This window comes from Erigeron canadensis, chromosome 6, assembly GCF_010389155.1.
Source record: "Erigeron canadensis isolate Cc75 chromosome 6, C_canadensis_v1, whole genome shotgun sequence".
In the NCBI taxonomy this organism is placed as follows: Eukaryota; Viridiplantae; Streptophyta; class Magnoliopsida; order Asterales; family Asteraceae; genus Erigeron; species Erigeron canadensis.
In genome coordinates this window covers 19,816,021-19,839,267 of record NC_057766.1, presented here as the reverse complement: position 1 = coordinate 19,839,267, position 23,247 = coordinate 19,816,021, and the positions used below count along the sequence as shown (strand labels likewise).

Here is a 23,247-nt window from a genome sequence, read left to right as displayed (position 1 = left end):
AACACTATATTAAAAGTACGTGGTGTTTTTGCCTTTACTAGGCATGCAGAACTTTAATGTATTGATGGACCCATCTAATATCCGATAATATGTGATATTCATTTAATAATGTTACTAGAGGAGTACTTACGCAATGATGCGGCGGTAACGGTGATGGTTGGTGGCGAGGGCAGTGGTGACGACGACGGGTGGCGGCAGTAGTGGCGGTAGCGATAGAGGTGTGATTATCAATGTAAAAAAAAAAAGCTGAAGGAGTAAAGATATTTGTTGGAACCACGTTAATGTGATCGTCACTGATCATGTATCATTCCTGATATGATAATTGACAATAACTGAAATCCCTATGTCTAGGTAAATATATAATGGGCGTATTTACTCTTAGAGACGTAGTATAGGGTTTTCCATTAGGTGATTGTAACTAAGAGGACTAATGATACACACATTAAACACCAGAAGGGTTGAATGTGTAAATACTAAAGGGTTGAATGTGTAATTACTCTCATTATAAATAGAAGGTAATTAACCCTAAGTTAAGGTTAATCCCAACACATAATAAACCCTAAAATTCGTGTGGGTATTCCTCTCAAATTCGTGCATCATGTTCCAGCCGAATTGCTCATCCCATTATTACTCAATCACCTTGTTATGGGAACCCGAAATCAATAGCAATTATGCTTTAATGTTCTTATCAGTTCCACAGGACGATTGAGGATGTTTTATCACTCAAATCGAATCATGTTTATTCTAACATGTGGTATCAGAGCCTCGTTACGAACAATAAGTCGTGATTCGGTTCGAATTTGATGAATTTCGCGAACTAAAAATCTGCAGAAGACGAACTTCGTGCTGACGTCACACAAACTTCGTGCTGACATCATCACGGGCTAATGTTCACTTCGCGCTGACATCATCATGCCTTCTGCTCATTTTCACGCTTACGTCATCTCTAACTCGCGCTTACGTCATCGCGAACTTATGCTTATGTCACCACAAACTTCAGCTTAATTTCATACACGAACTAATGACAACCTCGTGCTTACGTCATCACGAGTTAATGACACCTTCGTGCTGACATCATCATGAATCTATGATATCTTCGTGCTTACGTGTTCACGACTTAGATGATGTTTTCGTGTCTATGTCATCACGACTTACTGATGTCTTCGTGCTTACATTATCACGAACTATTACTTAGCTTCGTGCTTACTTTATCATAAGTTATTACTTAAGTTCGTATTATACTGAAGACGATCTTAGCTGATGAATGTGTTCGTGCTTACTGTTTTACCCTATAATTTTGTGGCTGAATTTTTCTCTAATTTTTCAAAAATAATTTTTTCTAAGACATTTTTGCCATAGGACTTTAAGGGTGAAAATTTCTGGTCGCCATAGGACTTTAAGGGTGAAAATTTCTGGTCGCGCTGACCTGGCAGCTCGATCCCAGCCAGGGGCTCTGCCCTTTGGACCCCGCTTCCAGGGGCGCTGCCCCCGGAATTTGTAATAGAGTTATACTAAATGAAATCCAAATAAATGCAATTCCCACAAGCGGATTAAGTCTAGGCAACACGCCTCAAATAGCAAAAGATGTAACAAATAACAAATAGAGTTCAATGATTAAATGCAACTAGGAGTCCATGAAGGATCTCTTTATTAGTCTTCCTAAAGTCCTTATGCTCAATCTCCTTAAGCATTGTTATTACCTGAAAATGAATGCTCGAAAATGTCAACATAATGTTGGTGAGTTCGTAGGTTTATAAGAATACAAATGAATTTGTTGTGCATGATAAATGAGGTTTGGACAATAGTGTAAATATAAACATGTAGCAGCCTATATGCAATCCAAATACTGATCAATGTCATCATAGTTATCCAACAACACAATCCCCATCACTCCTGCCAACAACTCAATCACATCACTTGCCAACAACTCAATCACACATTGTAATACCAACAACTACCAGCTGGAGTATATAGTTGGTCGATAGATTTCAAATAGTCTTCAATAGATATCAACAGACATCTATTGCATCTTAGAATCAACACAAACAAGCTAGCATACACATTTCATAATTATACGTATTTGTCCAAGAAAACAAACAAGTTTTGACACAACTAGTAAAGAAATGAAAAGTGTTTTGAGCATCATTTTCCCCCAAATAAATAAAATAAAAAGGGGCCACGAAACTCACCTCAATCAGCAAGCAGTTGTGCAAAGTCAAAAAGATCACTAGAATCTACACAACATATACATGTACAAGTTATAATTATGGACATCGTCAATTACCGTCCATTGTAACCCACATTTGATGATATACATATATGGCTACTTTCAAAATATTCACAACTGATTTGTCGTGTATTATTAAGTTACAGGTCACATAACTTAATACAGTGTATTTGTTTTAATGATATACCATTGGTTTCTATAAGTTCATATTCACTCAAATTTTTGGTAACTTTATCTATTTTTTTATTAGGACGAAACGAACAATTCAAGATTTCAAATCTTAACCACTGTAACCTTCGAGTGTTATACACTTACATGAATTTTTACTTAATTTTATTCGCACGTTAACTATTTTTTAAAAATTCCATAATCACATACTAGTCAGAAAATTCACTGTTTGCGCGCAAAAAAGTTTTATAAAGTTAAGGACCTATAAAGCTTCAAAAAAATCCATTATTTTTTCTATAAACTCTCGACACCTTAAACATGTTCCTGGAAAAAAATAATCGTCCAGTTCATAAAATCGACCAAGATATGACTATTTGAAGTCGACCTAAATCTGTTCGGAAAACTCAGCTTTGTGCAGTTTTGTTATAAAATTCGTTTGACAACCTTAAACTTCATATTTTTACACGAAACCAATTCCAACAGAAAATAGACTTCCTGAATTTAATTTTAGACACCAAAAACGTGACTTAACCATCTTCCATGACCAAGATACGACCTTTCAAAGTTAACAAACCGAATTTGTCCAGATTCTGAAATAACTCAAACTTACTGTTTTAAAGACTACTACAACTAATATACATATATAAACTTTCAAATCTTTCCAACACCTATTTACATCTGTTATTATGATTTCCATGCCTTCATAATTGGATTTTTTTAATTACATTAATTATTATGCTACATTAAATATTTAAACTTTTAACATTAATATGATTTATATTTCAAGCTTTTGACTTAATCTTAAAAATCTTTTATTAGTTCTTGTAAATTTTGCCATAATATATATTCATCAAATAGGTTACTTATAATAAAAGATCAATAAATATAAAGATAAATATATATGTATATATATATATATAAAGAAAAGATAAGAAATTTTACCCCAAGATTGATGATCACTCCTTAGATACCTTGACCACATAAAATATAATTCTATAAGAATTTTAACCATAAATTTATATTAAAGTTCTTTAAAATAATAATGAGAATTATTTAAACTTACCAAAAAATTCCATTGACAAAGTGGTGACTTAAAAATTGAATTTGTGATGGCATGATCTTCTTTTTGTGTTCGGCGGCAGGAGAGAAAGCAAGCAAAAGTTTTGTTTTAGATTCTTAATAATTAAGATTGTTTATATTCTATATATCCTATATGTATATGGATAAGTGTTTGAATTGAGTTAGAATTAGGATAAATAAATTATTATATTCAAGAATCATGTTGGGATACAATCCCTTTATAACCGAAAATTCCATGCTAATATATAGGATATTGTGTTGATATTAGTTTTTGACCCATTTGCTTTCATTTAATTCTCTTAAGATGATAAATTATCTATTATCTTTATTATTATAAAAAGAGTTAAAATGGGAGTCCTGGCCAACGAAGAGGGCTATCCTCCAATTTTGATGTATATGTATATTATGCATTTTTTAATACATGATCTTATTAATATTAGATAAATATTTCATTTTATGCCTTAATAATCTTATTATTTTTATTACGACTTAACTCATTAGATTATAACTTCAAGGTACAAATAATTGGTCTATAATGATTTAACTTTGTCTAAATGAATATGACTAACAACTATGCATTTAAAGAGTTCGGAAATAGTTATAGTTATCTTTGTTTAGGAAGATCAAATGACTAAATCCTAAACTATTGAAATCCAAGTAATAAAAAGTCACATATCGGAATAATACAACGTCTCTACGCTTGTTATACTATACAGGCACATTGACTAGTCAAGAAATTAGGAATTCAAGTTAGAGACTATAATAAATTGTCGGTTTTGGTGACGGATGTCACAAATAGTCTTAGTCTCATTACTTTTAGGAACATTACTTTAGCCTATTACGTATTTAGGCATTACGTTAGTTCCATTACTTTTAGAGACATTACTTAATAAGCCTTAAATATCTAATTATGAGGAACATTATTATTAGCCCTTAGTTAAGTTTAGGCATTACTTTAGTTCCATTAGTTTTATAGATATTGCTTAGTCTGCCTTAGATAGCTAATTATGTCACTATAATCTTATTGCCCTTAGTTTTAGGCATTACTTCAATAATCTTCTATTATTTGTATCATAAATTGATATCCTCCTTATTTTCACTGTAGTACCTAACTTAAGCATTAAGCCGCTTATTGACGAAAACTTTGCTTCATGAAAAGGTTAATTACCTCTAACTCTAGAGATGCTAGACCTTGACTATGTCATTCGCCATGATGAACCCACTGCTAACTTTTCCGCAGCTCATAAAGCGAATTTTTAAGAAAGTGGGAAAGGGCAAATCACTTGTCACTAATGATGGTCAGGAACTTCATCAATCATAGTATCTGAGGGAATGTATAAGGCGTATGCAAGTAGCTTAAATACAAAGGAAATAGCAGTATTTGTGAACACAAAATGAATATGACTGACATGACTCATAAGTTTAAAAGTCCTAAAATAGAAGTCTCTGACAATTTTCTTATGTATTTTATAATGACCTCATTACTTGCTCATTTTGACACCTTCAAAATTAGATATAATGCTATGAAGGATAAATGGTTGATGAGTGAACGAGTAGCAATGTGTGTGCAAAAAAATGGTCGCCTTTAGTTGGGCCAACCTATATTTGTTCACCTTACTACCACTACTAATTACATTAAGAGGAAAGATATAACAGTAATAAAACTGCAAATTAAAGTTCAAAAGGCTAATCATGGTGCTTATACCTCTAGTTTTGAGTCCTTGACGAGAAATCCTAACTACAAATTCTGATTGTGCCCAGATTGCCCTAAAATCAAGGAGTAGCTAGCTAAGAAAGGTAACTTATTTCATGTAATATTTGATTCTTTTTATGATGTATCTATTAATACATGTGTGAGTGATTCTAATTATATGGTTCATGTGATTAACTCAACATAAGGATTCCAAACAATTCATATTTGATTCTTTTTATGATGTATCTATTAATGAGCAAAGAAAGCTTAGAGTTGGAAGAGTTGATCTCTTATATGTCGAAACCATGAAAACTTATGATTTAAATATAAACACTTGAAAGTGTATTAGACTAGTGGATACCTTATGTGTACCGAGAATTTCTCGGAACCTTGTATCTATTTCTCTAGTTTAAGACCTTGAAAGTTATGTAATTATTCATGGTTACGACGAGATTGCCATTACTCATAATAATGAATTCCTTGGTCCTAGTTTCTTGGGTGGATTTTGTAAAAGTTAGAACTAGATCATATTTTTCTCACAGTCTTTGTTGTCTCATAATATTGATGACATAACTAAAACAAAGACAAAATCACCTAACTAATTAAGAGAATTACTCCATATAGTGGCATAAATACCTTAGCCACATCTTACGAGTTTGCATGATACGACTCATAAAGGATGGAATATTACATTCTCTTGACCTTTGTGATTTTGAAACATGTATTCAATGGCTTAAGGGATTAAGAAAGGAGCCACTAGAAGTTCCAACTTGTTGGAAATAATTCACTCTGATGTTAGTGGCCCCTATCCCGCATCCATGCATCATTTATTAGAATCATTAACGATTATTCACATTATATGCACCTATATTTGATCTGAACCCTTAGAAACTTTTATTGATCTTATAACTTTGGTTTTATACCAGCTTGATCATAAAATAAAAGTTGTGAGATCAGATAGAGGAGGTGAGTATTATGGTTGACATATTGATATTGATTAAGCTCTTAATCCTTTCCATAACTTTTGAAAGGAACAAGACATAAGTAACCAATATACTATGTTTGGTTCTCCTCAACAAAATTTTATGTTGCTAAAAGGAGAAATAGAACCTTAATGGACATGGTGAAAAGTATGTTTGTCAGCACTAACTTACCTACTTTCCTTTGAACTGAGGTCTTACGCACAGCTGTTCATATACTCAATAAGAGTTCCATTAAAATCTGTCCTTAAGACTCCTGAACAGAAAAGAAACTGAGTCTAAAATATATGAACGTATGAGGTTGTTCTGCCAAAGCATAACTCTATAACCCTAACTTAAAGAAACTGAATCCTAAATCACTTACTTGTTTCTTTATCGGTTATTAATCTTACTGTCTTTCCTACACTACTAGCATTATTGACACGTAGCATGTCACATTTCTTGAGAACTAAGAGATCAATGGGAGCACGACAAATCATAACTTAAGATTTGCAGGAAGTACAAGAAGCGAGGGGAACCACTCGTCGGTTATTATTACTCCTCCGATAACTCCTCTTGTACCCAACGCTGCTCCTAATATCACTGATCCACCTTCTTTATCAGAATTCTAAACCTCCTAATTAGAGTACTACTAATGATAAAGCATCTTATTAATAAAGCTAAATCAAAGCATCTAACTACTAATGCTAAAGCATCTTCCTTATTGAACCTGAAAATCAACTCAGGAGATCATCTCGGTCACTCATGACCATAACTTTGATGATTTCATTATTTAACTGAAGTTGAGGACATTGGAAAGCTTACTGATCCTACCTCTTATTAAGAAGCCATTAATAGCGATCATGTCGCTTAGTGGAATGAAGCCATAATTCGAGAGCTTAATACCATATAGCATAATGACGTTTGGGACTTGGTTGAATTTCCTGAAGAATCCAAACCTGTAGGTTGTAAATGGATCTTCATAACCAAATTAGACCCGAATGGAAATATCACACTCAATAAGGCCATAACCATTTGCGAAGGGCTTTACTCAAAAGGAAGGAATCGATTATCAAGAGACCTTATCTCCTGTCTCATAAAGATTCCTTAAGGATCATCATGGCATTCGTATCTCATTATGATTTAGAGTTACATTAGATGGATGTCAAGACCACTTTCCTAAATGCAAACTTGCATTAAGAAGGATACATGTGAACCTGAAGTTCCATAAAGTAAATAGCACATGATCTGCAAGTTGAATAAGTCCATATACAGGTCGAAGCAAGCATCACTAAAATTGTACGTTAAGTTTAATGAAGTCATAAGAGGACACGACTTCCTAAGAAAATCAAGTGGATTAATGCACCTATCTCAAGATCAGTGGGAGTAAATTTACAATCCTTGTTTTGCATGTGAATGTTATACTTGCGAGTAACTACTTGGATATGTTGCATGAGTCGAAGCATTTACTTTTCGCAGAATGTCGACATAAAAGATCTCGGTGATGCCTTTAATGTCATTGGTATCGAAATACATCGGGATAGGCGTAATGATGTTCTAGTTTTTCTCAAAAGACTTATATTGAGCACGCTTAGGAGTTAAGTATATAATCCCGGATTAGCATATTGGAAAATGGCTAAAAAAGGTTCTACGATATGTGCAAAGGACCAAAGACTACATATTAACTTATAGAAGAGGTGGACAACTTAGAAGTAGTGGGATGTTTTAATTCCAATAAGAAATCTACTTCTGGATGTATATTTATGATTAGCTGGCAAACCTATCTTTTGACGGAGTCATAAGTAGAAACTGACTGCAATGTCTACCATGATGTCTGAATGTTCATAATTTCATGTCATGAGATGTTATTAAAGAACCTGGTCAGTGGACTCGAAAGCCGTCAACTTTATTATTAGACCGTTGAAGTTTTACTGTGATAACTCAGCTACCGTAATTTTGAACAGTAAAAGTTCAACTGGCGCTGAGATGTATCTCGATACAAAGTATCTGTTTTATGTGAATGGATTGAGGAAAATGTTCTTTGTATTGAGTACATAAGTACACATAAATATGCTAATGGATCCAATGACCGAAGGTCTTCCTCCTAAAATCTTCGTAGGATACATATCGAAGATGAGGCTTACTTGAAGACATATTATGATAGCATGTTGTACTTATTGGTCATTATTATTATGTTAATTAAAATTTTCCCCCTTATTCAGATTTTGTTTGTCTATTAGTTACACTTCGAGTTCATAACAGTGTAAAGACATTATATAACAAAATTTGTCTTAGCCAATTGATCATTGCTTATTAGTTTTAAATTTGAGTCATAGTTTGACTAGTGGGGGTCCTGAGTTGATGTTCTTCTCCACGACTGTACTTATTGGCTATGATTTCGGTTTAAAACAAAATGAGTATTATTCCAGAACTTATTTAAATACTCATAGATAAATGATCGCTCGGTCAAGTGGGAGAATGTTGGAACCACGTTAGTGTGACCGTCTCTGATCATGTATCATTCCTGATATGATAATTGACAATAACTGAAGTCCCTATGTCTAGGTAAATATATGATGGGTGTATTTACTCTTAGAGACGTAGTATAAGGTTTTCCATTAGGTGATTGTAACTAAGAGGACTAATGATACACACATTAAACATTAGAAGGTTTGAATGTGTAAATACTAAAGAGTTGAATGTGTAATTACTCTCATTATAAATAGAGGGTAATTAACCCTAAGTTAAGGTTAATCCCAACACATAATAAACCCTAAAATTCGTGTGGTATTCCTCTCAAATTCGTGCATCATGTTCCAGCCGAATTACTCATCCCATTATTACTCAATCACCTTGTTATGGGAACCCAAAATCAATAGCAATTATGCTTTAATGTTCTTACAGGTTCAACGGGACGATTGGGGATGTTTTATCACTCGAATCGAATCATGTTCATTCCAACAATATTAGGGTTGTTTAAGTATAAGGGTATTTTGGGTATCAAGAAAGTGTTGAATTTCCTAAAATAGAAAAGCTAATTTGCTTTATAAAGGACGAGTATGATGCCCGCGCGTTGCGGCGAGGGTGGAGATGAAGGGCGGTAGTGGAGATCGAGGGAGCTGGTGGAGAAGGAGGGTGATAAAAGGTTGATGAAAGTGTGTTATGATTAGAGAGAATGGGGGAAAGGAGAGTATATAAGGGTTTTATGTTTAAATAGGGGTATTTTAGAAGAAAAAAATATGTTTAAGGAGTATTATGGGAATACTGGAAAGAGTGCTTAATTTTTAAAAAATAAAAAGTTAATATGCTTTATAGAAGTTTATAAATATAGATACAGATAAGATGGTTATTCATTTATTTATCTATTTACTATAGAAAGGATATTTGAGAAAGTTAGCTATACAAATATTTCGTTGGTTTATTGATTATATATATCTATACTATCTTATAAAGCATTTTGTCCTTTTTTAAATTCTCAAAAGATGATTTGAACTATCTAAATTACTCTCCTTCTTTATTCACTAATTTAAACATCTCTACCTAATATACATATAATACCCTTAAATTCCAACCACTCTTTTTTTTCTTTCTCCTTAAATTTCAACCACTCATTTTTTTTTTCTTTCCTCCATAAATCATTTTATTTTCCTAATTTATTCAAAAAGTTTTATTTCAAAAACCGTATATCTATAAATTATAAAAGTTGTATGGATGTTCTTAAAATTTAATGCTATTTCGTTAGAGATGTCATTCGATATACTTTCGATGAATTTTTAAATCCGAGTACGAATCCCATACGGCTAAGGCATTTGGCTATCACTTATCACCTTCTATAACCTATCTCCCCCCACCATCTCACCGCCGCATTGCGCGGTACTATTGCTCGTATATTATAAAGCAAATTCACTTTTCAACTTTTAACTTTTCAACATTCAACATCCATATAATACCCTTAAAATCAATCTCAACCACTCATTTTTTCTCTCTTCTCAAATCTCAGGCACTTATTTTTCTCTTTCCTCCATAAATCATTTTATCACTCTAATTCATTCAAAATCTTTTATTTCAAAAACCATACATAGATAATTTCAACATTTCAACATTCATATAATACCCTTAAAAGAAATCTTAACACTCATTTTTTTCTTTCTCTTCAAATCTCAACCACTTATTTTTTTTCCCTACTCCATAAATCATTTTATTCCTCTAATTCATTCAAAATCTTTTATTTCAAAAACCGTACATCAATAAATTATAAAAATTATATAGGTGTTCTTAAAATTTCATGTTCTTTCATTAAAAATGTCATTCGATATACTTTTGACGAGTTTTTAAATCCGATAGCGGAACCCGGACGGCTAAAACATTTGGCTATCACACTCTATGACCTATCACCCCCACCATCTCACCGCCGCAACGCAATGGTACTTTGTGTCGTTGATATTAACACACTTCATGAAGTAATTTTAAAGTGTTTAAATTTCTTTGTTTTTTATAAAGGATATTTGAGAAAGTTATCTATACAAATATTTGGTTGATTTGTTGATATTTTATTATTAACATTTCATAAAAATAGTAATTTTATCAATATATACACTGAGTTATATGTATATGTATATTTAATTTATTATTAATGTATTAAAGTGTTTAAATTTCTTTGTTTTTTATAAAGGATATTTGAGAAAGTTATCTATACAAATATTTGGTTTAATTGTTGATATTCTATTATTAACATTTCTTAAAAATAGTAATTTTATCAATATATACACTGAGTTATATGTATATGTATATTTAGTTTATTATTAGTGTATCAAATTTTTTATATTAATGTTTTATTATTTGTATTAATATATCATTAAATAAAAGTTGTTAAAAAATAATATATATGATATATATATATTTAATAAGAAAATGAAAAAGGTGGTGTTCTGCGTCCTGAGTAGTTCTGCGTTCACAACTGCCTAAAACGGATGAGATGATGAAATTGATGGGGCGTTGAGTTGACGTTCTTGATGGTTATGTATACCATACCGGATGTTCTAAAGAATGACATTTTATCCTCTTCATAATCAAAAATTTTATTATAACTTTTGACAAATATATTTCCCGACTGCAAAATGAATAATAAATATTTCACGACTCGGCGACTGTAAAATGAAATCAAGCAAAAAAAAATTCCATCTCGATCTAGAGTTCTCTCTCCAGAGAGATAGAAAATCTCTTACTGTACTCGCATATAGATCATCTATTCTACTTCACCACGAAAATCATTATTTTGATTTAGATTATGTTTTCTTTGCAAGTCTTTGCAACCCACAAGTTGCACCTAAATTTACAAATGAAACAATAGTCAGATTCCTATTAGACTAATCTTTTAATTCCATCAGCTTATATTTACTCGCATAAGGCCTTGAATATATACAGAAAAAAAAAAGAAGCATTATATATTGAATTACTTCATGATTAATAAACATTACACAAGAACATGCCAATGCCCATTTGAAATACCATAATACACCAAAACATATGGTGCTAAAACTTAACATAAAGGATGGACAGTAAGCTTGATATTGAAGGGAAAATAAAACTAGTTTGAAAAAAAGTGTGCGCCTTCACTTGAAACTCTAAGTGTTTACTTATCCGAAATCAGAGTTAAAGTTGTGGTTCTCTCTGTCAAAACCCCGGGTTCAACCTGCAGTGGCTCCAAAGTATCTACAATATCACGCATAAGTGGTCTGGCTTTGGGGTTACGATTTAAGCAATGGTAAGCTAACATAGCCGCCTTGTGGAACCCCTTAACCGGATAATCTCCTAGTCGAGGATCTGCAATGTCTAGCAATTTCTTCTTTTCTTTTAGCAAAGGGAGAGCCCAATCTGCAAGATTCTGTTCTCGGGGTGGTCTTGATTTGTCCAATGATTTTCTTCCGGTTAGAAGTTCAAGAAGAACAATACCGTAGCTATAAACATCACTTCTTGGAGTTAGATGGCCTAAAATGATAGCAATTTTCATTAGCAAGATATAGAACCGACTCAAAGAGAATAGTTATAGTGGGTCAGACGAGCCTATTTTCCAATATGATGCACAAGACCTCCTAAATTCTTTTATCCAACAATTAAATTAGTATTATATAAAAAAATGTAATCTATAAATCATATCTATTAGTAAATTGTTTAAAAATAAGATATAATGGAAAGATTTGGACTAAAAGAATTTCATGTCAACCCATCACTCCTTGCATCTTACTGAAAAGGGCCCATTTGAACCATTATCTAACCACGACGCCTATTTTGCCACCTCTAGTATTATGTTGTAGTGATACGAAAATAAAATGAAGCAGGAAATGTTAACAAACCTGTCATAATATACTCGGGTGCTGCATACCCATATGTTCCCATTATGCGAGTAGAAACATGAGATTTATCACCAACAGGACCGTCTTTAGCCAAACCAAAGTCAGAAAGTTTTGCATTATAGTCCTGTCCATGAAATGGTAAGTCAGTCATTTACGTTCTAGTTGACCAATATTCACTTGATCTTGTTACAGCATATAGATATAGAACCCAAAATGTTATATGGCCTTAAGGAAAAACTTCCACTGATAGACTTCATATCTTAGATATCAACAGAATGGAGTAACACGACATAATATCAGATATGTTTTTGGGTTTTGTGGACTAACCGGGTCTAGTAATATATTTGAAGTTTTGAAATCACGATATATGACAGGCTTTTCTGCATCATGGAGGAAGGCAAGTCCTTTTGCTGCACCAAAAGCAATCTTCATTCTAATTGACCATGGAAGAGGAAGTAACACCCCTGCAATAATATAACCTTTGAAGATGCTAAACCGTATGCAAAACATCACACTGTAGAAAAGAAACTTGTCGATGCATAATCTAAATATCATCACCACACAAAATCTATAAATTACACATTCATTAAGTTCAATAGTTACGCCAAAGAAATCAATAATCTTCTCTTCCCGCTAGATCATTCTTTCTAATGAGTCATTAAGAGAGAAACTTTGCTTTCTAGTATGCTATAATTGCTAGTTCAAAAGTTTATAGTAAAATTCGGATATAGATTTGGATTATTAAACAAAGAAAGTAAAATCAATCTATATTAAACCAAAGTGCATTTGGCCTAGCTGTATTGGAGTGACCCAATAACCAAGAGATTGTGGTTTCAAGTCTCACTAGACACAAAAATATGTTATATAGTAGGCCGTTAGGGTATCATCTTTGCCGTTCATTAGAAAACAGATAACTGAAGAGCCAACCTATTCTATGGAAACCAAGTGTTAAAGAGTCTAACCATGACTATTGACTAAGTCAAATGTACCTACAGTCCAACACTACAAAATATGCAAAGAGAAAATCAAAATTAGCAAAGTTTGTAGTTAAGATTTAACTAAAACCGAAAGGTGGCACGGAATAGCCACTTTTATGTATAATCAACCTTGTGAAATTACATTCTCCGTCTAAAGTATATGTTTTGGAGTTGAATCAGGCATAGATTTTCTCTTAAATAGTTGGAAAATTCTTATATTGATCCTATTTTTGTCTGCAACTTCTTGAAAGCAGGGGGTGTTTCATGAAAGAATGATAAAATACAACACTATGCAAGCGAAGACTTACTTGAAAACAGATTGTTCTCGACACTTCCACGTGCCATGTACTCGTATATGAGAACTCTGTGTTCATTTTCACAGCAGTAGCCAATCAGTTTCACTAAGTTTGGATGCGAAAGCTGCCCCAAAAATATGACCTCGGCCTACAAAACCACAAGCGTTATGCCATACCTAGAAAATAACCAAATATTATATACCCGAAGCATATACACATGTATGTTAATACATACCAGCCATTCTCTATGGCCTTGATAACTATTATCCCCATCGTGAACTTTAACGGCTACTGGAACAGGCGGAACCCTCTCTTTCATATCATCATCATAAAGGAACCCTTTGTAAACACTACCAAATCCACCTCCACCTAGCATGTGATCTTGTCTAAAATTTCCAGTGATTTTTCTTAGTTCATCAAATGTAAACACAATTAATGGATTAATAGCAGAACTACGACGAAAGTCTTCTACTTCTTCAGGATTTGATGGCAGCTTATTTTCTTCTTCCTTTCTTCTAGCCATTGAAGTTTCATCCTTGGTCAACTCTAAAATACAAATTCATTTGACTTTTCACTAAACTTGAATGCATATATGGAACAATGCTATTTTTTTTGGAAATTAATTACACACCACACAGCTATTCACATATTTGTCCACCATGGGACTCAAACCCACAACTTGGTTGATGGAGGCGAAGGGTGATTACAGTCCACCCACAATGTCTATAAAGTATTACTCCATACTATTTTTATGAATTAGTTTAGTCCAAGGTTAATGGGCCCAAATACAAAACAAAAATTCCATTTCGCCCTGCTAGACCTCAATTCCTCGCTACACCACTGTGGGCAACTATGAAAACCGTTGGGCCAAGACATTGGTAAAGTTGAAAAACTCTAATGGCCCAAACCAGAAGAATCAAAACAAGCATGAAATACAGGAATATACATGCAAAGACTCAAGCATAGGAGGGTAATAAGTTAACCAAACAAAAAGAATTAGTTTTGCTTCTTTTCTTTATATATTTTTTAATATGAAAGCAGGAACACCACCTTTTCTCTTTCTTAACATCATAATAAAATAAGCCAAATCAGGATTCAGGAACATACCTACAAAGATTCATCTTAAAGCAACAAAGTCAAAAAAAATGAACTTATAACAGAATATGATGATCCTTATCTAGGTTATAATTTATTTAGCCTACATATGTAGTTCTAATTATGATAAATACACTTACAAAATAACAAAGATCGATCTATAACCTAAAGTTTGTGTCAAACTTCATGTTTAAGAAACAAGTTGTAAAATATGAACCTAATACAAAAGGCAAATTTTTTAAACAGAGAAATTTAACAAAAAAAAACCGACCTGATTTTGTGTTAGATGAAACTCTGTATATGGATGGTTTCCACTTACACCAGCAGCTACCCATAATACACTTAAAATAAAAACTAAAAAACAAGATTACTAATGACATAAACAAGAAAAACAGCCCATTATAAGAAAAGATAAAAGGATTTAAGCCACTTCTGAAAGTTTGAATCTTTAAGAAAACCCAAAAAGTAAGATTTTTAATTTAAAAATATTCAAGACTATTTTTTGTGGGGAGATTTCTAGCTTGTGTCAACCAACCATCTTTCTTGATTGTAATCATGAAGTGGAGTGTCAAAGTGGTGGGGGCTGTTTTCCATAGGCATGTTGCTTAACTATGTTTCTATATATATCTCCCCTATATGGCTAATATTATATATGTATCTATATCTATATCTATATATATTTGTTGTGCTTGTGTGTGCTGTTTCTTTTTATTGTTTGGACTTGTATGTTAGTGCTCCCTTTGGTGAATTTGAGTAGCCATCAGTCCTTGTCTATCTTCTCATAACATTCTCTTTAATTTTATAGCCTAAGTATGACTCTTTTTGTATTCTATTCACATAGATTCCTTTAATAGTGCATCAATAGGCCTTTATATATTCATATAGTATACATCTATATTTCCAAAATTTTGTAACTATATTACCTACCAGTAACTTAATTTGCTCATGTGAATGGCATGTGCAATTAATTTTTATGACCAATAAAAATGAGGTTATAGCATATAGGTTATTGCACACTATAAATGGAAATGAAGAATGAGACCTTCTATTTGTCACAAGCAACTAATATTATGTCATTATATTGATTAGAAGGATTCTAGTCAATGCCCTAACAATTGTAGTTCCATTAAAGAAACGTAAATTACCTTTACAACAACTTTTGTGAAATAATATATGGTGTGTTTATAGTTGCCTTAAAAAACAACTTTTGTGATTACTTGTTCAATTTCTTTTGTGGCATCTACTAGTATACTGGGTCAATAGAATGAAACCCGAATACTAAAACTAGAGGTGTCATTTTTTATCCACATAGTCATGGACAGGTCGATTCTGGTTGTGCCTACAACCTCCTATATATTTTGTTCAGAGACTAGGATCACTATTGTAATTATATTTAAAGAATGAATGCATTAAAACTAGGGAAAAAGTGATAGCTGAACCAGACCCGGGCCATTTGGACTTGTATTAGAAAATGACCTGTTTTAACCAGTACATGTTATGATCCGTTACCCAAATCATCCCATCTTTAAAAACCTCTATAAGAATGCCTACAAGAATTATCTCCTAACATCATAATTTGGGTAACCTTCATTGAATACAACATGCTCAGAAACAGAAGCAAACTAAACATGTAGCACAAAAGTAGTGTATGCCTAGCATAACTAGGATTAATATGACTATAAATTCTATGATGGAATAACCTAAATCTTAGGACTCCTAATAATAGGGGCATGAGATTAAACTTGATCAGGCCACTATATTTACAGTATTCATACATGGATCGGTATAAATAGATCAGCTATCATACTGCCATAGTAATGTAAATATTCAAGTAGGTGCTAGTGCATTGTTAAAATGTACATCTCAAAGCATTTTTTGATTGCTTGTAGCTTATTCCAAAAGTCTTTAGTTTTTCGGTCACTGAGTTTAGTAGTATATGTTGAAGTGTCACAGTTGATATAATAGAGAATGTGCATACGGGCGGTTAAGAAGATAAAACAATGTTCAAGTTGGTTTTAGTTCACCCTCTTACTGTTAATTAGATGTTCTTTTCTGTAATGAATACGAAATGTCCTACCAGGTTATTTAGTACCTTAAATTAGTATTATATTTTACAAGCGTGTCATGAATTAGGTCATTTAATGAAAGGAAAAAGAAAATCATTTGCTCTTCAAAGTCATCATATTTATGAAAAAAAAGTAGCAGCATTACCAAAATAACAATGATAATCTACATGGAAAGGCCACATGCTATCATCAAATTTGGTCAAAATGAAGTGTACTTTAAGGCATCTGCAACTTTATAGAACTAGAATAGATGGAATACAATGTGAACATGATGAAAGTGCTTCAATCACTCTCTTATCTTCTTGCACCAATCTCGAATCTTATGTTAACAGAGACAACATAATTGACCACCATAAAAATTATGAAATATCTGAATAATGCACATTAGTACAAGGTTATCTAGTGTGTTACCATGACGATGATTTGTTAATGGTGATGATCACTTTCAAGCTTGATTAGACGAAAGTTTGTTGTGACACGTTTCCACGGAAAACGTATTCAACAAATCAATTATACCATACATATAGGTATCATTACCGTGGACAATATGACAATATAATCTACTCGTAAGTGGTTTTTGTTGAAAATTAAAGTAGCAGACAAAAATTAGTGACCTTTTTTGTGGCTATTAATGAAGAAATGCATATATAAGATCTTCAAACTGTATGCTGTTTTTTTAAATTTAAACAGTGGTAATAATGATTTTGTCTCTCTTAGAGCTTAAAATACAAGGATTTACAAGTTCTACTAGTGGGTTACCCTAATAATAACATCAATGATACATTTGTTTATTAATGGTTCTTATGTTTTCTGATCAATTCTTTAACGGGCCGTGAGAACAGAGTTTCTGATTGAACTTAAAGTATCTTACAACTAGTTTATCTCCCCAATGGGTCATGGGCTCAAACTTGGTTATCATATAATCATTTCTGGACCACATACAGAAAACCAATATGTATGCACCTGAGATCCTGCCTATTCGGGTCAATATATCTATATTATAATGCCTAGTGAATGGCAGTGGCATATATATCCATAGAGAATATCAAAAGAATTAGTAATCATAATTAGATCAACTAATCATAATAACTGAAAGGTTTAAGAATGATCATGATACTTAATGCCCTTCAAATAAGGTTAGATAACTTAGATTTGTTGGACTAATCACTGAATAACCGATCAACTGCATGCAAACAATCTGAAATTTTTTATAAAACTTTCATTGGAAATCATTTTGTCTAGTATGAGTTTCCTGAAATTTGTCATGCTAATCATAAAAGGAAGTACCTTTTTCGCATATAACTTTCATATGCCAACTCTGTCTCTTAAAAAATTTTCTTTTATAGTACCCCAATGACCCGTGCAACCTCTGGTATACCAGTCCTGCACCAAGAACTCAACCAAAAGATTGCATGAAGTATAACATGATTATGCAAGTTATAGTATGAAGTAATAGGAAAATATACATAACCAATACTTGATAACAACTTTTAGCAACAGATTTTTCTTCTATGTGATTACTTAAAATAATCCTATTGATAATTAAAGAGTATTACAGTTAAACTTGTGAATTGTATTATGTCAATAATGATTGATTACAAGAAGATATATAAAATACATAATTACACATTATATTCTTCTATTATACTATTATGTGTAAGTATTTATTCATCTGAAGATTATCATCTTGAATCGTCCCAATATATATATTTAGACTATCAATATATCATACAAGGAAATTTCTTCTGCAAATATACAAGCTCTTTCTATCTATAATAATTAACCATTGTATGCTGTGTCTACTCATTCTTGATGTAGAAAACACATAGATAAAGTTATACTACATAAAGTTTCTGCTTACATAAGCAATCAAGATGCTTTACTTGAATCAAAATTATGATGCATGGAGGCGCAATTATACTCGCTATGACACATATCTGACAACTACCATACTAACCAAGCATGTTTTCAGTGCTTCATCATTCAATCTTTACTGTTTTACCAAATTTGTGTGTTTTACAAGCTGCAAGCCCATGTTTATAATCCTGCAATTCTACGCAAAACACTTGATCGTATGTTACGCAACTTTTGTTGATCAGCAATAATTCTGTTGACAACAAAATCATTTTTGAGTTAAGTATCTTTGTAACACGGAAAAGTCATATCTACGAAAATCTACATAACCATTCAGCACTAGCTCTCTATAAAGCTTGGAAAGGAATTTAACTTGCTGTTATTTAAGTCAAGTAGACTATAGTATAGTATTTGAATAATGTTGGCTATGTTATTATGTGGTCTACACTAAGGCTATATTGACTCACTTAGTAGCCATGCCTTCTTTTGAAAGTAACAGTTCATCCTTTCACGTCAGTATTTAAGCCTGACTCGTATCGTATGCTTTTCTATATCGGGAATGATGGTCAGTTCTTACCACTCCTTTTTGGGCATGGCCTTTATTTCTCTATATCTTATTCACTCAGCATACACTTCAGATGTAACTTTACCTCCAAAAATGCTAAAAAAATTTCTGTGTTTTTTGACGCATTCTGATGTGATTCTCATATCCGTCCTCTTGATTTGTTGTACATTTTACACAGGTTTACATTGTCTATTTAGGCAACAATGTTCAAGATCATATTCTCACTTCAAATTACCATGTTAATCTCCTTTCCAGTGTGTTTTCAAGGTGAATCTTCTAGACCCTTCTAGTTCCCATGAGAGGTGGCAATTTCGACCCATTAACTTATGAATGAGTCCATTCGTGTTATTTTTATCGTTAAACATGCCAAAAGGGTAAAAAGAAAATATATTTCTAAAAAGAAATATGTATAGCGGATGTAAACGAGTAAATGTACTCCATGGTGCATTTGTAATACATTAAACCTCCTAAATCAAATTTTTCAAAAATGAATATTGTAAAAGTAATACGAGTATATCTTTTGTACTCCTTTTAACATGCAGACTAAAAAAAAATTCTTTAGGCCGTCCCAACCAACCAAGCGCGTACCAAAATTTCCTTTTTAACATGTTACCCAACCCACTTGTTTTGCCACCTCCAGTCACTTCCACCTATGTATACAAGCAACTAAGACATTGGGAATATTATAACTGTATCTTCCTCATAGTCAAGAAGATGCGAGGCGATCCATTATCTATAGCTACAAACATAGTTTCTCAGGCTTTTCTGCAAAAATTAACTCAACACAAGCAGCCACCTTGACCAGTATGTGAAAGAGTACTTTTATTTCATATTATCAGATTTAACATGTTTTTTAATGACTAATGAATGTAAGAGATGATATTTCAGGGATAAAAGGAGTGATGTCAGTATTCAAAAGCCAGATACTGATGTTGCACACAACTAGAAGCTGGGATTTCATGGGTCTCAACTTGGACCCAACTGTCGATCAAGCAGATCCATTGCAAATGACTTACGGAGACAACACAGTTGTTGGCTTATTTGATACTGGTACCGCAAATGCATGTTTCTACACTATTAAAACTATAGAGCACAGTTGTTGCCTTAACCGAATTTATGTAGATTATTAACTATTATTGTTAATGAACCAGGCGTCTGGCCAGAATCAAAGAGTTTCCATGAAGAACCTAACATGCATCCAATTCCAAGCACTTGGAGGGGAGAATGTGTCCAAGGACAAGATTTTGATCCTAGGACAGCTTGTAACCTAAAGCTTATAGGGGCTCGTTATTACCTTAAAGGATACGAACAAGAATATGGCCCACTAAATACAAATGTAACCTCAGAATATCGATCGCCACGTGACGCCAATGGCCATGGGACCCACACGGCATCCACAGCAGTGGGGTCCACAGTGAAAGCAGCGAGCTTTTTTGGATTTGCACAGGGGACTGCAAGAGGAGGTGCACCTAGAGCAAGATTAGCAGTGTATAAAGTATGTTGGGAGGAAGGGAAGTGTAGTGAAGCTGATACTTTAGCAGCATTTGATGATGCAATTCATGATGGAGTGAATGTGATATCGGCCTCTTTCGGTTCTCCACCACCACTACTTCCTTTCTACGACAGGAGTTCTGATATCGGGGCTTTCCATGCTATGCAGAAGGGTATTAGCGTCATTTTCTCAGCAGGAAATAATGGACCAGACCCGTCTCTTGTCCTAAATGTTGCACCTTGGGCTACATGTGTCGGTGCTTCATCTATTGATCGAAATTTCCCAACACAGATGTTACTTGATAATAGTCTTTCTTTCACAGTAACCAACTTGTTTGCTTTATTTTATACTTAATATCTATAGAATCAAGCTGGTAACCTTTTTACCGAAGATAGTTGTATTCTATTTATAAACATGCAGGGGGAAAGCTTCAATACTAAACATATAGAAGCAAACCTGGTTGCAGCTCGATCTCATTTCCGTGGAGGGTGCCCGCTCTCTCTCTCTCTCTATCTCTATGCATACACACACTTGTATATATACATATCATGTTGTTTCTGGTTATTTTAAAACAGAAGTGAATGAACTTACAGGATATGCAGAGTCGATAGGTGGAGAAACAATAGAGCGACAGGGAGAGTGATCCTGTGCTTCTCAACCCAAGGAGGTGTACAGATTGAAGAAGCAGAGGTAGCAGCTTATATAGCAAATGCCACAGGTTTGATCTTTGTAGACTCACCTACTCGTCAGTATGTCGATGTGGATATAATTCCTACCATTCGGGTTGACATGATTCAAGGGACTAAAATGAACATATATCTTTCTCAAAGCTTGTAAGAAGAATTCATAAACGATGGCTATATGTACTTCATTTAAACATATTACTAATAGAGTTTATTTCTTGAAATGAAGGATAAACGTCACTAAGGTTCATATATTTCCTAGTAAGACGGTAATCAAACAATCACCCGCACCTGTTGTTGCGGAGTTCTCATCAAGAGGCCCAAACTCATTATCACCTGATATACTCAAGGTACTCAAAAGTTGATATTACTAATAGAAAAAAACATGAAAAATAAATTAAAAAACACAAAAATTAATTAACTTGAAGTAAAGAGGCTTAACAAGAAACTGCATACCTCTGTAGCCGGATATAACTGCTCCAGGAATCGGCATCTTAGCAGCGTGGCCTCCCGCAATATCTCCAACTTCAACTTCAATTGATCAAAGATCCGTGGAATGGAATTTTCTGTCAGGAACATCAATGTCATGCCCTCATGTATCCGGTGTAGTTGCTCTTATAAAATCTGTTCATCCTGATTGGTCTCCAGCAGCCATTAAATCTGCTCTAATGACAACAGGTAGTTAACAACATTGTATACACAAAAAAAGTTTTTCTTATAATTACGAATACTATAACTAACTCAAACTAGCATTTTATAAACTGCGATAAATGTATTTCAACAGCACACAACAGGGACATGAATCACGATACCATAATATCCTCTGGCACAAACGAAGAATCTACTGCATTTGACATAGGAGCCGGCCATATAAACCCATTAAAAGCTATGGATCCCGGTCTAGTCTATGACATGAAACCCGACGACTACATTCTCTTCCTATGCAACAACGGCTACACCATAGATCAAATCAAAAGAATAATAACCCTCACACCGGGAACTACCATAACCTGCCCAAAACAACCAACCACCAATACAAACCTAAACTACCCATCCATCACAGTCTCGAGTCTCCAGTCCACCGTTACTATCAAACGAACTGTTAAAAACGTGAGTGGCAAGAAAACTGCCATATACATTGCTAGTATTGTTAGTCCTCATGGCGTGGTCATTACAGTTTGGCCTAGAATCTTGTTTTTCACATATTATAACGATGAAATATCGTATTACGTGACTTTAACACCGCAAAAGGTGTCACAAGGAAGATATGATTATGGTGAGATTGTTTGGTCTGATGGTTTTCATACAGTTAGAAGCCCATTAGTTGTGTGTGTTAATACTACAACCAACATTCATGAATCTTTTCAAGCAATTTGAATTTGTTTTTTCCATTGTAATTGTAATGTATTAACATGTTTCATGTGAATTATTGTTATCTTTTGAATTTTATTCTTGCAAGACAAAGTGTTTGAAGAAATGCTTGAGGCAAGTTTAACCTTTGGTGAATTTGTACACAGATAGTCCATCCGTCCCAATTTATATGTTTTTGACTTTTCTAATTTTTTTTTTATAATTTTACCTGTAAATATTTTTTATTGTGTTATATAATACTTGATAAACGTTATATCAATGTAAAATAGATTTAAAACTCAATCCATTCATATATTTTACATAAAAGTATTATATAACACAAAAAAAAATATTGACGGTTAAAGTTTAACAAAAAAGACCCAAATTTT

The 23,247-nt window shown here is 33.3% G+C and overlaps 2 protein-coding genes across 3 annotated transcripts; one reads left to right on the top strand and one right to left on the bottom strand.

Moving 5' to 3' along the window:
- Positions 1–11,546: 11,546 nt before the first annotated feature.
- On the bottom strand, positions 11,547–18,221 carry LOC122604082 (probable serine/threonine-protein kinase PBL16). Of its 2 annotated transcripts, none has more exons than XM_043776982.1 (6): positions 18,202–18,221; positions 13,989–14,299; positions 13,766–13,901; positions 12,808–12,944; positions 12,481–12,604; positions 11,547–12,115 (listed from the first exon to the last, which is right to left on the bottom strand). In XM_043776982.1, the coding sequence occupies exons 2-6, from the start codon at positions 14,274–14,276 to the stop codon at positions 11,760–11,762; spliced, it is 1,041 nt and encodes a 346-aa protein (XP_043632917.1). In that variant the 5' UTR covers positions 14,277–14,299; positions 18,202–18,221; the 3' UTR covers positions 11,547–11,759. The 2 variants fall into 2 exon arrangements, with proteins under 2 accessions (XP_043632917.1, XP_043632916.1); XM_043776981.1 differs by lacking the exon at positions 18,202–18,221 and adding an exon at positions 15,120–15,454.
- Positions 18,222–19,175: 954 nt separating this feature from the next.
- On the top strand, positions 19,176–22,952 carry LOC122604080 (subtilisin-like protease SBT3.18). Its single transcript, XM_043776979.1, has 10 exons — positions 19,176–19,408; positions 19,512–19,600; positions 20,040–20,137; positions 20,222–20,383; positions 20,485–21,146; positions 21,246–21,313; positions 21,419–21,658; positions 21,738–21,858; positions 21,973–22,186; positions 22,293–22,952. Exons 1-10 carry the CDS (start codon positions 19,328–19,330, stop codon positions 22,883–22,885), a joined length of 2,328 nt encoding a protein of 775 aa, XP_043632914.1. The 5' UTR covers positions 19,176–19,327; the 3' UTR covers positions 22,886–22,952.
- Positions 22,953–23,247: the final 295 nt, after the last annotated feature.